At 41.3% G+C, this 16,916-nt stretch overlaps 1 protein-coding gene across 2 annotated transcripts in view; it reads right to left on the reverse strand.

Moving 5' to 3' along the window:
- NEK7 (NIMA related kinase 7) overlaps positions 1-15,413 on the reverse strand; it is a 69,491-nt gene extending 54,078 nt beyond the window's left edge. Inside the window, exons 1-2 of one of the 2 annotated variants that reach the window (XM_071751040.1) lie at positions 15,188-15,413; positions 2,198-2,282 (exon numbers count right to left, since the gene is read on the reverse strand). In XM_071751040.1, the coding sequence (XP_071607141.1) occupies positions 2,198-2,254 (57 nt within the window). In that variant the 5' untranslated portion in view covers positions 2,255-2,282; positions 15,188-15,413. The remainder of the gene's footprint in view (positions 1-2,197; positions 2,283-15,187) is intronic. The other variant, XM_071751041.1, reaches the window with a different exon arrangement.
- Positions 15,414-16,916: the final 1,503 nt, after the last annotated feature.

Genomic DNA, 16,916 nt, shown 5'->3' on the forward strand with positions numbered 1-16,916 from the left:
GATGCTGGGCAGAGTTTGCTTAGGAAGGTTGTGAAGTCTCCTTCCTTGGACATACTCAAAAGCATCCTGGACCTGGTCCCAGGAAATCTGCTCTTGGAGGTCCTGCTCGATCAGATGGGCTGATGGCCTCCAGAGTTTCCTTCCTGCCTCAACTATTCTGTAATTTTATGAAATGATGTTTTCAGACTAATTTGGACTACTACATCATACTGTTTGGCTAAATATTCTCATGCCTCTCAAGAATTCTCAGTGATCAGAGTAATTTAATTTGCTATATCAGCATATGTTTGTACAATATAATAAGAGAAGGGCTTCACAGGTTTATCAAAACCTGATACAATTCTTCATAAATCACTACCTCACCTCTTGCTCGTAACCTGTTGTATTTTCAAGTCTAGCTTTTAGTTTTTCCTAAATGTATAAAAAATTAACTAAGTAGCTTCATTACTAGTTTTCACCATAAGCACACTCTGTTAGCAGAGAAATTTGCAAGACATAAAGGATGCAACTGGATCACAGATAAATCAATTTGGTCTAAAGACAAGAAAGTCACTGAATGACTATTTTAATATTACTCTGGGAACACAACAATTATCAGAGCATGCTTGCTTCCATTCTCTATCTCTTGAAATGCAAAACAGTCACTATTCTAATGCAGGTCCAGCAACCCAAAGCCTTTTGTCTCAAAAAAATCAAATCACAAAAATCATGCTTGGTGAAGTTTACACAGTAACTGATTTCAAGAAGAATCAGTCATACCCCATGATCTTTAAGGTCCTATCTAACCCTAGCCAGTCTAGCATTCTGTGATTCTAAAATGCTTGACAGATAACCATATATGAGAATAAGTGTTTAGTTGGTTACAGCAGTATTGTTTTTGGCTGTCCTTAGTTTACCAGAGTATGCAGATGAGCCATATTACTTGGAATAATAAAACTAAAACTGTGTTTTTTACTAGTAAGAAAAGAAACTTATTTCAGTTAAGTAACTGAATTCATAGGTTAGAGTAATATTCCTAAAATTGAACTAGTACTCAAAAAGTTGATTCTGTGAATCAGAAACAAATATTCAAATACTCAAAAGATACGAAGAAATTTGAAACCTGTTTGTAGTCAGCAAACAGAAAATTTAGGGAAGGTTTTCCAGAAACAGAGAAACCTTGATCAGTTGTGTTCACTTTTCCTGTTTCTAGTCAGGAAAGGAAAAAATTTGTGATAATAATGGGGGCCCTTTGTTATATCAATATGCAGAATGTGAATTTTAGGAAATCTCTGTTTCAAAATCACAAATGTATTTTCTCAGAATATCTGTATGCACAGCTACACATTGGTCTTAAATTTCTAACTGCTTTGCACTGATACAAATACTATTAAGTCTCGGGTTTTTTGGAAACAGAAAACTATAATAAACCCACTAAGTTTTTATTAAAACCTAAGAAAAGCTGGCTAATGTAAATTTACTGTGCTTCACAATCTAGAAGTCACCTTAGTTTTAGTAGAACAAATAAACTGCCATATAACCTATGCTGTTAAAAGAAAATTACAAAAGGTATGTTCCAGCTTTGCAAAGAACTGTCCAGCTTTTACTTTGGTATGGTCACCACAATAAATGATTTTAGGGTATTCCTCAACTGGCTCTTGCACCTTCTGCAAGCAATTGCCTCCTAAAAATGTCAAAAAGCTCTTATCAGATAATCTTTATCCTTTATTTTGTACCATCAATACATATCCAAAGATTAAGTTTTTATGCATATTCTTTCTATCAGAACTAAAGCTATTGGGAATTTTTCTTGCCTGGTTTCAACACGCAATGGAACTAATTTGATGGAGATGTAGGAGGAGAAAGCTGAAGATAAGTCTGAAATAAATATGGTAACTCTGATACAGTTTCAAAACAGTGTTTAATACCCCACAATTTCTCAGGAAAACAACAGCCTTCAGCCTTGCTTCCTTCTCCCATTCCAAATCCCAACCTTCAAAGTTGGTGAAGTAGTAGGAGGAAGAAAATGAAAAGTAATTATTTTCCATGAAATCTAAGACTGACATTCAATTAATTTCAAGATCACTGCTAGAATACATTCTATCTGTTGACACCTTTTTTTGTCCCCGCAGGAAATAGTTTCCTAACTTCTCTCTTTTTCTATTTAAGAAATAGTAGCATCTACTCTTGAGTAACTGTTTAAAAAAAAAAAAAGTACCTGTGGCTGAAATGGTGGAGCAGTAGGCCCCTGCATGCCTTGTGACTGTTCATCCATTCTATCACATAAAAGTGTCCCTTACGACCTGAAAAGAGAGAGACACAGTCATTACACCAAAATTCCATCTGTATCTGTGATCCACGAACACCACCAGAGGAACTAAGAATTAATTTTCTCATTTGCATACTTGAGTTCACCAACATTTAAGTATTCCAGCACTGTTTTGGAAAGGATGGGTTTTATATGTGTAGCTATTCTATAAAATGAAATAAAACACTATACACATCTGAACTTATTAAAAGTTGTGCATTAAACTACTTGATCCAGAGAAATTGCTCTGCCTAATAAAACCTGCATCACCTCATTGTTCCTCAAAGACACCAATCACTTGTTCAAGTACACAGATCATCTGCTGCCCAGTACCTTAGACCTATGAGCAGCATGGGAAACACCAGATCAGCAGAATTACAACTGCAGCATGCATACTGTTCACATTGCATTAATTTATCTGTAGAGTTTAGGGAATATGCAAGGACAGTTCTATCTAAACAGAAAAAAGCTAAACACATATACTTGTTACAATCTGACAAGCCAACTAAGAAGGCTTTGACATGCAATATGAGGAGCACTTGCTTCTGTTCCCAACTCTGAATCTCTCACGTCCCATCATTAAGATTGGAGGAAAGATGACTGCCAAGTTCCCAAGATAGAGAGAGGGCTTTGATAAGTCTTTGACCAATAATAAAGGTTGCAAAATATGCACAACCATTATTACAAAGAACAGGAGAGACAAAAATGCAAATGCTCCTGCAGGTTTTTTCTCAGCTAAACTAATCCCTTCTCAGGCTACAGGACATTATGTTGAGGTGGAGCACGTGCAGCACCCAGTTTTTCACTAGTGCCTACCAGGGCCACCTCTGTTCAGAAGAGGACTACAGGAAGTTCACTGACAGCTGCAAATGCAAGCAATGAAATGAAGTTTTATATAAATAGGACAGAAGTCCTGAACCACTTTTTCAACAAACATAAATGAACTGTCTGCCTAGAGCCTGCTCAAACCTGCCGAGGCCTTCAGAGGAACAAGTGTCCTATCTGACTATAATAAAACTATTCTTTCTTTTCCATTTGTTTTTATTTCCTGCTCCAAATTCTGAAAGTCCTAGAAATGCTTTGACATGAAACACTTTTCTGATACCTCTTAATCTTTAGCATTAGTGAATTTCCTGATATATTTATTGTGATAAATCTATATACTCCAAATACTGCAAACATGTCATTTGGCACACAGAGCTATTTACCTTTCACAAACATTTCTTTAGAATAAGTAGAAATCTCCTAAACAGGATTTCAGTTCAGCATGAAAGAATACAATCTATTATCTCTGCTAATACACACACAAAATAAATCTTCCCAATAGTTTCTTTAGAGAATATTAAAAAAGGTTAAAAAATAACTGTCAGCATAAACCAGCAAAGCTCAGATATGTTCTTCAAAGCCTACTGCAAAATAGTTAAGAAGCTCAAAAAAATAACTTGTGTTCACAGTACTGCTGTAATACTCACAGCATCATTATCAAAAAAACATTATTAGATGAAATAACCATAAAGCAGCTTTACAAAGTTTCTCAATATGCTGCCCTAGGGTACTAAACAGTGGACAGAATAAACAAAACAAATAATTAGCAATTTGTTTCCACTCCCCCATTTAAAGCAGTCTTCCCACACCATTCCAGTACCATTATTTATTTGTAACCCCAAGCCACAGCCATCAGATGCTCTCAAAAGCTTTGCCTTCCTATTCTTAGTAGCTCTATGTAAAGCAGAAGGTTTGGGACGTTCTGGGGTTTTGTCTGAGTATTAGCTATAATAAATCCAAAGGTACAAGAGATGCAAACAAGCAGCTCCAGGCAGGTCAAGAGTAAACAATAAATTATGAGGCTGAGGTCAGAAGCAAAGAAGAAGTAGGAATTGCAAAGATTTCTAAGACTGTCAGAATGAAGGTGGTGGGAGAGGGGGAACAGCAGGTGGATCCATGCTGCACACACACCACTGGCAAGGCAACCTCTCAGCCAGCTCCAGTACACCAAACCCTGACAATTACTGCATTCCCCATACAACCTCCCCCAAAAGGCAAGAAATCCTAACACAGCAGCATTGAGAACTAAATTGTTGTCACAGGACAGCACCTAAATTCTGGAGATAAATTCAAAGAGGATTGTGCAGCTATCACTAGTTCTGGGGGAAGAACGCACGGCAATCTTAAGGAATCCTCTGCTCATTTCCTGCTCTAGAGATCTTTCTATCGCTTCAAGAACCAAATAATTTTTTTCTGAAGGGCCTTTTTAAAAATTTTAATTTAATTTTAATATCATGGAGATTTCTACTGGAAGCTTTGCAATGTGTTTTCCTAGTACGGTTCCATACTAGGCTGCATGCTGACCATGTAATGCTCCAACAAATAATTCCTATGGGTTACAAGCATTTGTTTCAAAATCTCTGGGGAAAAAAAGTAAATACAGAACTCTTCATATACTGCAGATATTAATGCAAGACTAACAAAGTCTAGGCTGAAATGCTTAGATTATGTATGTTGATTCAGGTATTATATAATACCTTCATGTCATCTGAGCAATCACAGGCACTGACTGGAAGTGTTTGGGAATTTGTCTTTTTCCTTTTATTTTGTTTTTTAATTATTATTTTATTTTTTTCTTTTGAAATGTGGGGAGGTGGCAGAAAAGGGAGAAGTCCTACTATCACTGCCAGCAGCTCTGCCCTCTGTGGCTTGCTTTTGTAATAAAAGCAAACAAACTAAAGAGGTAACAAATATGTTCCACCATAGGAATCATGGCAGATTAATTAACTTTTGGATTTGTTGTTGCTTTTGCAGAGGAAAGGCAGAAATTAGTATTTTCTGTTCATGTACGGAACGTTTTATTTTTTTAACTCATTTCTGTCTTTGAAGACTGCATAATAAATCCGTATTTTAGAAGAATTTGGCATTTTGAGCATTCAAAAATACTAGGATGCAAAATTAATCTCTTGTACTGTTTTTCAACATAAGCAGGAATTAGATGTTGCTGCTTGAAGACTGTTTTCACATGAAGAATGCCTTTCACATTGATAGTAAACTCCAAAGGTCAAAACACAGTAGTATAATATTTATCATATTTCAAATTGAGACAATAATTATTACTCTTCCAAAGACGGTCTTCAAGTTCAAATTTGTGGCAAAAAGGCACTACAACTACTGCCAAGAAGTCATAACTTATTTAAAATTGAAACGTGAATAAAAACCATTTAAATATGACATGTGTCTCACCTCTTTAAACAAGTAACACAATGAAATGTTTCTGCAAATCCATCACCATGACATATATTGGTTCATGGAAAACAGAAAGCTGATGAAGTGAGAAGCAGGCCAGCTACACCACCACCACTCAAAACTTTCACAGTGCCAAAAATCTGACATTTTTAAATGCTCTCACACTGATCTTGTAGAAGAAAAGGATTCTTCACTTTCACCATGCCACTTGCAAAGACAGGAACAATGACACTCTCTGAATCATTTATCTTGCAAAGATTACTTTTTTCATGTTGAGGATGAAAACCATTTGGATTTAGACCAACCTGTATGCAACAACAATCACAGTAACACAATCATATGCACTAAATCTTACATTTTTAACTATACTTTGCAGGGATGAGAAGGGTTTCAGTTAACTACTAATGCCTTCTAAATATTTGTATTTTTCAGTCAACCAAAATAGCAGGTGTCACCTACACATAGAAGATGCAGGATGAAGCACCGGGGTATACAGACAACACAGACAGTTTTTCATATGAAATTGCAACTGTGTACCAAATCTCTTACTAGACAGTTTACCCCATGCCCTAAGCCCACCATACAGCACAAGGAAGTGAAATCCTTATCAGTAAATCACTTTATCAACCTGTAACTGCCTCAACTGGGAATAACACGGTATCTTGAGGCCTCACCATTCTTTTACATTTCCTTCCTGGCACCTGCTAAAGCTCTCCAGTATCTGCCCAGATATCTGAAGATCATGCAAAAAAACACAGTAGCCCACAAGGCCAGGGCACATTCCTACACCCCAACAGCAGCTCACAAGCCTCAATCAGCACTTGGCTTACCAGGAGGTTTCCATCTACCTGCTAGAGACCACCCATGCCATTGTTTGTGACCTACTCCTGAAAGGGGACCAGAGCTCATCCCTAACATTTCATTCAAAAATATTTTAAAAGAATAAGATACCTGGGAAAAACTTGAAATCCTTGTGGCTTTAGGTCTTGCAGCTAAGTCTTTATGAACCTAATGACATTATTTCAAGAGAAGCATAAATGAAAAGCCTAATCTCATGCATGCTTTTTAAGAACTCCTTTCATAGCTCCAGGTCCACAAACCACTCACATTGAAATATAGTTACATTATTCAGGCAATAACGTTATTCAGTTAACAGATGGTAGTTCTACAATAACAAAAAAAATACAATGTAATGTTAAAAATACAATTGTTACTAGTCTCGATGATACATGGTTCTCATTAGCTTCATGCTATAAGCTATTGTTTGTTCATTTTGGCTTTTAAGCAAGGCAATTCTGTAATTAATGTCAGAGAAGAAACAGCTCTATTTTTTAAAAGTATGAACTTAAAAGAATATTCAGTGTGTTACAGGTCTGCTGAGAATCTGAAAGCCTGGGTGGTTTGTTTATTTCTGCACAACAGAGATGTAACTACTCCACTTAATTGCCAAAACAGCTAAACAAGAAGTTCCACCATTCCTCATGTGCTGATCAGAGACAGGGTGGATTCAGCTGCTGTTAACAAAGGACAGAATGTACTATGTTTACTTCTGGATTACACTGTCAATTAAGGCAGATATTTTTAGTTTTTACTATAACCATTATATTATTTTTGTTAGGTTAGAGCCAAGCCCTCCAGAAACAACTATCTATTTAATACATTAACATTTACTTTTTGGTGTCAACAAGTTAGGTTCTTCAGTATGTAACACACATTTTAAATTATAAATTTTAGATCCCTACACTTTTTAACTATCTTTTACTAAGTAAATTCAAAGATCACTTGAGAAGAAAAGACATATAATAACAGAAGTTTCCATGTAAGAATACAGGTTACAGGCATACTGCCATCTGCTTGTATCACACATTCCCTCTTAGCTACCCAAAAGCACAGCCCAGGTAGAACATTCAATTATCTACCCTGGTTGTAATGGGAAAAAATCAAACAAACAAACCACCAACAAACCAAACTACTCAACACCCTGTGCTCTGGGGGAAAAAAAAGAAAAAAAAATAAAAAAAGCATGTAAATTTCTAAATGCCTTATTGCATACCTAAAAGTCATAATGACCCATTGCACCACGTGGCTGTTAATCTCAGAAATCTCTGCCAGTCTGGTTCCAGCTCTGCTCTCTGATGTAACTGCAATTCTCTGCTCCTTAAATGAAGGCCATGAACTTTTTGGCAGGAGATACACTTTCTTCCTTACTAACACCACAAAAACAGCTTGGACCTTAATCTTGATGGCAGCAGGTTAAGAAACAGGCATCCTACTGCTTTATTAAATACACTGCCTTAACAGTCCTTCTTTAACTCTCCTCAGGAAAGCAAGTCAGCTTTTGGAGGGAACTGCTCCCTGGTCAAACCATTCCCAGACTTTGCCAGGTCCTTCTCTTCAGCACCCACTCAGCACTGGCAGCCAGGATCCACGCTGCAGTTTAAAAATATTCAAAGTGGTTTTAAAAGCAGGGGCTCAGGGGTCACTCAGGGAAACTCCTGGACGAAGCCAGAGAGTATTGGCAGCTGTAAAACGAGCATCCTGACTTTATTATTCATATTACATTAAATGGCAGCACAGCTACGTGTTTTACAAAGAAATGGGATGTCAGAAGTCATGTCCAATACAGCAAACTAAACTGCAATCTAAATCTGTCATAAGTCCTAATATTAAAAAGTCAATTTTTTTCTGTTGCTCTGCATAAGCAATTGAAGAGGAGAAACACCTATATTTTGAGGTCATAATAGGAACATTTTATTTGCAAAGTGGAAGTCACTTCTGTTTCATAGATAATATTTTAACTAGGGATGAGGAAATACTTACAAAACAACAACCTGCATACAGTATCTCAAAAGCAGGTCTCAGAACACTAACATGTCCAAAGCCTTTATACACATCCTGCATATCAGTACCCCAAAAAGCACAAGCAAACCAACAATCCATGATGTAACAAAGTCAGCATTAGCGAGTTATTTAAATTATAGTGTACTGCAATGTTGCTGATTATTTAAATTATTCATTTATTCAATGAACAAGTATCTTATATATACACACCAAATAAATACCACAATGGTTGATAATATTTTTCTTCACTCTATCAACAGCTAAATTAAATATATACATTAATAAAGCAAAATGCATTTAAGTTGATACTCATTTAAACTCTGCCAAGACAATCAGCAAGGGACAAAGCAAACTCAAGACTGGAAGACCAGGTTACTCATTAGCACACTAAAATCTGTCATTCATCCCAATTAGTATAGATACATAAATACACACACATGCATGCATGTTAATGTATATGTATAGAAATACATAAATATGCATGCACATATATACATGCCTGTGGCTATTTATTTACAGGTTATGCATATACACACCTATACATGTGTACGTACAGATTACTTACTATTAGCTGGAAGTGGTAAAAAGGAAATATTTGCCTCATATTGTCAAAAAAAGTCTTCTAAAATACGAAAAACTGTAAAATTCTCTGCAGAATTACCTACATCAGAAAAAAGATGTATTTGCAGCTTCTAAAGAACTTAAAGTGATTGAATATAGATATATATGCAGAAGTAGGATTATTTTTAATGTTAGAAACAGCTTCTAAAAGCCTGCATTTTTTTAATATACTACCAAAATCTCTGAGGTCCCTTCCAATGCAGCCAACTCTAAGATTCTATGAAAAAACAAAAAAATATAAAAACCAAAACAAAACCAACACACACAAGCCAGTTAAACTGGGCTGAGCCAATCTTGCAACAGCAGAAGTAACCATACACAAATAAAATCTACTTACAAAAAATTAAGGGAATACACTGAGGTTCTTATCTTCTCACCCACCTGTCCCTATTTATCAGGCATATTTTCCAACCCCAGAAACACAGGTGCCAGTCACTGCCATTCCCCAACTACTAAGGGTTGGCTCTCAGTCAGTGCTGTCTGACTTTAATCTTCAGGTCCAAGTTCTCCTGCTTCCCAAGTCCACTTCCCTGCCTCTTCATCCATTTGCACAATTTTGTTTACCTCTCCCTCTCCAATGCTGTCACTCGGGTAGATTGCTTACCTTGCTAGATGCTCCCAAAGGGCTGCACATGTGCTGACTTGCCCTTTTTTGAAGCCTTTGTTTATATTTCGTATGAACTGAAGAACAAATAGGAATGGGAACTGCTCAGGCAGCTGGCTTTCACATTTGCATTTAACTTCTATTCACCTGGAAAGGAATCTGATAACCCATTCCTTCATACTGCACAGCCAGTTGGAAAGGACATTTGTGGACTGTGATCAAGTCATAGTGAAAAATCCTGCAGGCAACCAGGTATCAAACCACAGTACTATCAAGAAAGCAAATCCTCAGCACAAATCACTCTCCACTGTGTTACTGCCTCTGTAAGGACGTGGTTCTAAGACAGCATGAACAGATTAAGCAATGCTGCTTCCCTTGCCTTCAGCCATGCCTCCTGGACCTTCGTTCTTCCGGGGAGGGTCCTGTAGCTACCAGGACTCCTGGTAAGGTAATTTGACACCAATCGTGACAAAAAGTCCCTTTTTACAGTTCAGTTCAGTTTCCCTGAAACTTGCTATTGCAGGGCCAAGCACACAACTGTGATGGCAAACAACAGGCAGGAAAACCTACCTGGGGGGAGAGCCACCCTTTTACTAATAAGTAAAATTATACTTCTAATGAGAAATTACACAAGCTACTCTAACAGCTTAGTGACACCAAGGGTCTTGCTTTTCTCTGCCACATGATCCTGCATAGCTATCTCAGAACTCACTGGATCTTTCCTGACTTAATTCCCTTATGCAGCTGGGTTTATGTTCTGCAAGCAGCAAGCTAAATCAATGCCCTGCAAGAGTTGTGTCAGCAAGAGCAGGACTGTGCTAACACCAGGTGACCCCCTGGCTCAGCCACATCACTCCTACTGAATGCCAGAAAAAAATGTAAGGAGGGGAAGTTTAAAGATGGAAGATGTAGGAAAGGTATTATAGAAGAAAGAGAAACTCCTCCCTTCTGGCAACAATGCACTAGTGCACATTAGCTCACCACATTCCATTTTGCTTCATCCTCAGGTAGGGATGCTCACAAGTACTGAAAATAACTATGACAGGAAAGCCAGCACAGAAAGAAGGCAATTAATTCAATGCCAAGAGTTTTGCCAACAAAATAGGCTGCTGGAAAGTAGAAAAAGGAAACAAAACAAGCAGAAGGGTAAAGCCAGAGAAATGAAAGTGCAAAAAAAATTCAGAGAAAGGAAACTAATGCATGATTCAGAAACAAATTATGCCAGCCCCAAAACCTCCCAACTCCAGTTGGCAAGGAGGGAGACGAAGAGACCTTTTCCTTACTAAGGGATGGTTTTGAATGCATCTGTAAAAATAAATTATTCATAAAGATATTTCCTAAAGGTGTAAACATCTGAGCTTCACACAAGAGTTAAAAAAGATGCAGGACAAAAGACTGGGAGCATTGTCAGACAAACCCAGTGTTATTAGGCACAGGGAAGAAAACCACACAGTTTGGAAGGCTGGCTGCACACAGCTGTGCCTCAATCATGACTGGTAATATCCACATTGCTACAGGTGAAATACAACACATTTAACAATTAGTTCCACATACAACTTAAAGAAACATCTAAATATCCTAGAAATCAGTGCAAGACAACACTTTCTGATATTCTGCAGGTGTTAGTTGCACGTTCACAAGTTGCAAAAAAATTATCTTAGGATGGACCTTAAAATCTGTGACACCCCAAAGATATCAAAACCACTGAAGCACTTCACAGAAAAGAAATGCCAGCCACATTTAACAGGTTTTCTATGCTCCTCCAACTTCCTCTGAATAATGAAATCTTGCATGAGAGCAGCAAGTAATCCAGGATCCCCAGGTCCAGAAGCAAAGCAGCTGGCATCCAGCACACTCACTTCATAGGCAGGCCAAAGCTCAAGCTCCCAGCTGTTTCTGCATTTTACATTGAGCCACCACAGGCTAAAACATGCAAGATCCATTCCTGTTTCTGGAGTATCCTCAATGATCATCTGCACTGCTCTGAAGTCCTACTTAGCTCCATGAGCTTCCCAAGAAGCCCACATACCTAACACACAGTTATGAATCTCAGTCTGGGCAAGTACTGGAAGTTCACTGCTGCAAAGACAACTCCTTTTTTGGCTCTGCTCTCAGAGGAGGACGAAAAGGGTAAAGAGGAAGGGCCTCTACAGGGCAGAATGCTGTGTATTTTCCCACCACGAGTTTGTAGAATTTTTGCCTTCCAGCTTTCAAGCAATCAATGATTTTGTAAACTTTATACACTGATAACAGAAGATTAACTGAAAAAGACTGGTTCACCAGCACTTCACAGCCCCAAACTCAAACCTCTTCCAAAGATTTCAGCAAGGCTCTAATCCACAAGCTTTAAATGTACTTTTTTGACATTTTATAGTAATCACTCTGGTCCAACACAGATCTAGCTAATAAATAAGACAGCAACAACTTTGTCACAAATAATTTCAAACAGAATAATCCAAAGAGGCATGAATGAAAACTCTCAAATGCCAGATGATGCAAACAGTCAATTTACTTTGTCACCTAGAATCAACAGCTAGAACTCACTACTATCTCAAGATTAACTATGTGAGATCAAGTTTTAATATGACTGCTCACTGTATGATGATCTAAAGGCTGCCCTTATCACCTCTTTGGTATTTTGCTCAGTTATTTTCATCTCTGTTGCAAAACACATGACACGTAGCTAAACAGAACAAATTCCCTGGAAATTAGTCAGGTAACTCCTATAGCTACCCGAAGTATTAACCTGCACAAAACACACACATATACACACACACACACAGCATTCCTAAGCAATACTCCTTAGGAATCTGAGGGGATTTTTGGATAAGCCCCAAATAATTAAAAAAAAAAAAAATCCCCTTGAGGCAGAGAAGAAGTTATTGCAGTTTGACATTTCCCAGGAGACTTTCCAAGGTAATATGAACTCATCCATATAGCACAGATGTTTGGAACAACTTCAAACTTCAGAAGGCAATAGGGCATCAATGTTGATACAACTGAAGGTAGACAAGTGCAATTGCAGGATACTGTACTAAGTTTATTAAAATGGGGTTTCTTTGCATACATGACTGCTTCATCAAATTGTCTCTGAATCCAGGACTGGCTATGTTTTGCACAACTAAGCACAAAAAAATTAGAAGTATGGGTGGGCTATATGGCTCAGTCTTACAATTCAGAAGATACCACAGGTCACAATACAATAAGCAACTGACTTACTGGACTCTGTTTCTCATTTGAGTTTTTCATATGCTCACAAGCCTTCAGATGAACTCTAGAAGGACAGGCTTTTTTCTTCTTTGGAAATACATTTCCATGGTGGGGATGAGATTCTACTTGTCTAACTCCTGTACACCCTGAAAGACACTATGGTAAGTCACTCAAAAAACAAAAAAAAAATTTTAGTTGGCTAGAAAGCCTTGATTTATTCTCAGATTATTTTTTTTCATACTAGCCTGTATGCTGAATACAGGACACGTGTGATACAGGCTACCTTTACCTCCACCTTCACAGTGAAACTCTCTAAGCATGCTTTTAGAAGTCTACCCAAACATGAGATACTTCTAAACATACCTTCAAGTTTTGAACTTTAATAAAGAGTGTTCTTAGTATGTTTTCTCTTCCTGTATCAAAGAGGAAATAAATAAACAAACCTGAAGGGCTGTGAGTTTTCACTTTGAAGCTGTCAGGCACTGCTTGCAAGTTTCCCCTCTTTCCTCTACAACAAAACTTTCCCTGCCTAAGTTTTCCATAGCTCATGAACTAATGCCTGTTTCTACTGCATTTTATCGCTCTCAAAACAGCTTGAGTCTAAAATTTCAAATGCAGACATTTCTACAGCACTGCAACACTGTCCCCTAGATAGCCTTGAGCGTAAAATACTTTTAAACTTTTCCTGATTTAGCAGAGCTGCAAATAACCTCTTGACATCTAATGATCCAAAGTGTCTGCCTTACAGATTAACATATCATTCACTGCAATTTCTGCATCTCAAGCTTGTAATACAACTTTATACTGGAAATATATCCAGTACATTCAGCAAAATTACTTCTGCCTATGTGACCTTTCCTAGGAAGTGACACTGCCATTGCAATCTGAGAAAATGGTGCTATCAAGGGTAACAAAAGTTTGCTATTCAGTTGATGCAAAAGTGAAAAACACTAAGAACTACTTTTTCCAAATATCAGAATTCAGATGTTTGTGTGATTCAATGCACACACACCTCCTAATCTTTTATTGGGGGTAGGTTTAACATAAGTAGTTATACCATTCAAGCAGGGATGAAGCTCCTTATGAAATGCAGAGCAAAACAAAGCACATTTCACCCAAAGAACAATATTCTGAACTGCTGCACCTTAAAGCCAACCAGGTATAGTTCATACAGACAATGGAATTCAGGACCACCAGTAGTATAACCAAGATCGGCTGCTACTTCAACAGAGAAGCAGAGAGGGACAGGGCAGGGACAACAGTGAGGCACAGGTAAGAAAAAATACAAAACCCCAGCAGCTGGAGGATGCCAGGCTGCCAGCGTTTCCCACCAGGCCTCAGTTCCTCATCGCCTCGTACAGCTACTGGAATGCCACCAGCTGGGAGCTTCACCAAGCAGGGAGGGAAGGCAAGCCCAGCCCAGCAGCCACGGGAGGAAACGCTGGTACCTGCAGAACTGACCCTCAGGGTCGGGCATCCCCTCTGTCCGCCCCAGCCGGAGGCGGCTGCCCGAGCGGGAGGGAGGGAGGGAGGGAGGGAGGGAGAGAGAGAGAGGGGCTCTCTCGACTCGCTACCACAGGGCCGCGGCTCCAAGTGACAACGCTGTTTTTACTCAGCGATTTGCTAAAACCTCGAGACGGGGCTTGTCCACCTCGGCTGCGCCGGGAACATCTGCCCGACACCAGGTCAGGGGAGGGCAGAGGAGCCTGGAAAAAACACGTCGGAAACGACGAAAAACATCAAGGAAAAAAGTTCCGCTGCTGGCACTAACCCGAGGAATCCACCCAGGGACAGAGGGCACGGCGGCCAGACCGCGGGCAGCCTAAGAGGCTGCTGAGGGTGGCCGGGTCCAGGCCACTGCCCGGCAGGTTCCCGGCCGCCCACTCGTCTCTCGACGGCAGCAACCGAGCTCCGCAGCGAGGACGACCGAAACGCCACCACAGCCCTCAGGAAGCCACCTCCCAGACCGCCCCACTAACGCCTCAGCTCCTCTACACCGGCCCGTCCTGCCCCTCGGGCAACGGAGCGGCAGGCAGGCAGGCGGGCGGGCGGGCGGCGATACCCCGGTGCGAGGCGCAGGTAACGCCGCTCTCCCCTCGGGTCCGGCCACGGCCATCCCGCCCCCTCGGTGCGCCGCAGAAAGTTTGTCGCTTCCAGTCCCACACCGCTCCCTCCCCTTACGGCGGGCGGAGCGGCAGCTGCCGCACCCAATGGCGATGCGAGAGAGAGCCCCGGACACCAATGGGAGGAGGGGGGAGGCGGGACCGCGGCAGCCGCCCGTGCTGAGCGGCGGGGAAAGAGCCTCCCGGACCGAAAGTACGGCCGCCGGGACCCCCGCCACGGCCCCGGTCCCGGTCCCACACCGCCCGCCCCGCCCCTACTCCGCTCACCGGGAAGCCTGGCTCAGCCTTCTTGAGGCGCGGGGGGCCCGGAACCGGCTTTCTCTCCTCCCCGGCTTCTCCAGCGCCTCAGGCCCGGGGCCGGGCCGGGCCGGGCCGGAGCTGGCCGCGGGCGCCTAGCGGGGTTCCCGGCGGGCGGCTCGGGCAGCCGCAGCGGCCCCGACCTCCTCTCCGCCCCCCGCTGCTCCTGCTGGGCCCGTAAACATCCCGGCATCCCCGAGGAGGGAGGCGGAGCGGCCGCCGGGCCCCGCCTCGTACCGTCAGCCCCCTGCCGGCAGCAGTCGAGGGGATCGCCGGCCGAACCGGTTCTGCTCCGCCGGGCCAGCGCCGAGCTGCGGTTCCGGAAGGTGGCGGCGGCCGCTTGAGGGAGCGGGGCGCCAGCAGAAGGTTCCGTCTGGCTCCGGGCAGCCGCGACCCCGCCGCGCTCCGGCCTCGTCCTGAGGGATGAGCAGCGGCTCGGGCCCGAAGCGGCAGCGCTGTCGCCGGGGGCTCGGCGGGCATCCAGCGGCAGGGAGCGGCGGCCTCCGTGTGCGAGGGGAAATCCGCAGCTCCTGAGAGAATGCCTTGGCTTGGAAATGTTCTGGGACAGACACCGTGCAGCTGCTGCCTGTTGATGCTGTCAAGCACAGCGGGGCTGTCGTCTTCACTGGCGCTGCAGGCGCGGAGCAGTTGCGGGAAGCGCAGCGTTCTCTTGGGCAAAACCCGGAGTAGGGGAGCAGGAGAACTGTAAGCTCAGGCCTCTGGTGGAGGCCAGAGACAGGTTCTGCAATTCAGTGAAAAGCACAGGGCTAGGCTTCGGCTCAGTCTGCTTGGAAAACACTGCGCAGCAAACAACCTCCTTTTAATTTTGTATAAATTGCGATGCTCGATCTACAAAACATCAGGTATTGACCGAGTATATCAGCTGGAAGTGGCTCAAACTCCTTTTTGCTGTACTTAATAAAAATAAAAGTGAGAGGAACAAAAAAGACCAGATTCCAGATGAGTCCTGTCCCACAAGCTTCTATTTTTACAGCAGTACTGGGGTTAAGTAGATACAAAATACTGAATTCTGGAATACTACTGTTTTTCAAGCTCTTCAAGGTTTAGTCTGCCTTAGGGTGAGGAAAACAACATATCTTCACAGGACAGAGATGTTAAGAAAGGGAACAAGTGTGAAAGCTGACCACAACTTTTCCAATAAGGTTGTGGGTTACTATGATCAAGCCACTTCTTCCTCGGGTGTGGAATCCCTCTGTGAAAGAGAAAAGTTTGGCACTCACTCATCAGTGAAAAAATAGTAATTTAAAACTACCTTGATTCAGACATACTGTATTTTTTCCAAAGCAAAGTTTCCATGAGGGTTGGGTTGGCTTTTTGTCCTTGCAAGTTATACTTCAGTCTTGTGTAGAAATAGGAAATGGGTCAGCATGTCTGGGAAAATTCTATTTACCTGCCTCTGTATCTTTTGCTTTTGAGGCAAACTCCTCAGCTTTGAGAAATCTGCAGTGTATTCAGTGAGGAAAAAAAGTCTGAAGTTTAAAAAGAAATAATTTTTTTGCTTTCTCTGACCGTATTGGGCTTTTTCATCTTTCATCCAATTTTTATACTCACTGCACTTTCATTCTTTTTCCTTGACTTCCTGCGTGCTGTTATTTAGTTGTACATTCCCATACTATTTTGACCTCTCTGTTTGGTTGCCTCAATCCAGTGGCTAATTTAGCCTGACATTACCAATTGC

Source organism: Heliangelus exortis, chromosome 8 (genome assembly GCF_036169615.1).
Source record: "Heliangelus exortis chromosome 8, bHelExo1.hap1, whole genome shotgun sequence".
Taxonomy (NCBI): Eukaryota; Metazoa; Chordata; class Aves; order Apodiformes; family Trochilidae; genus Heliangelus; species Heliangelus exortis.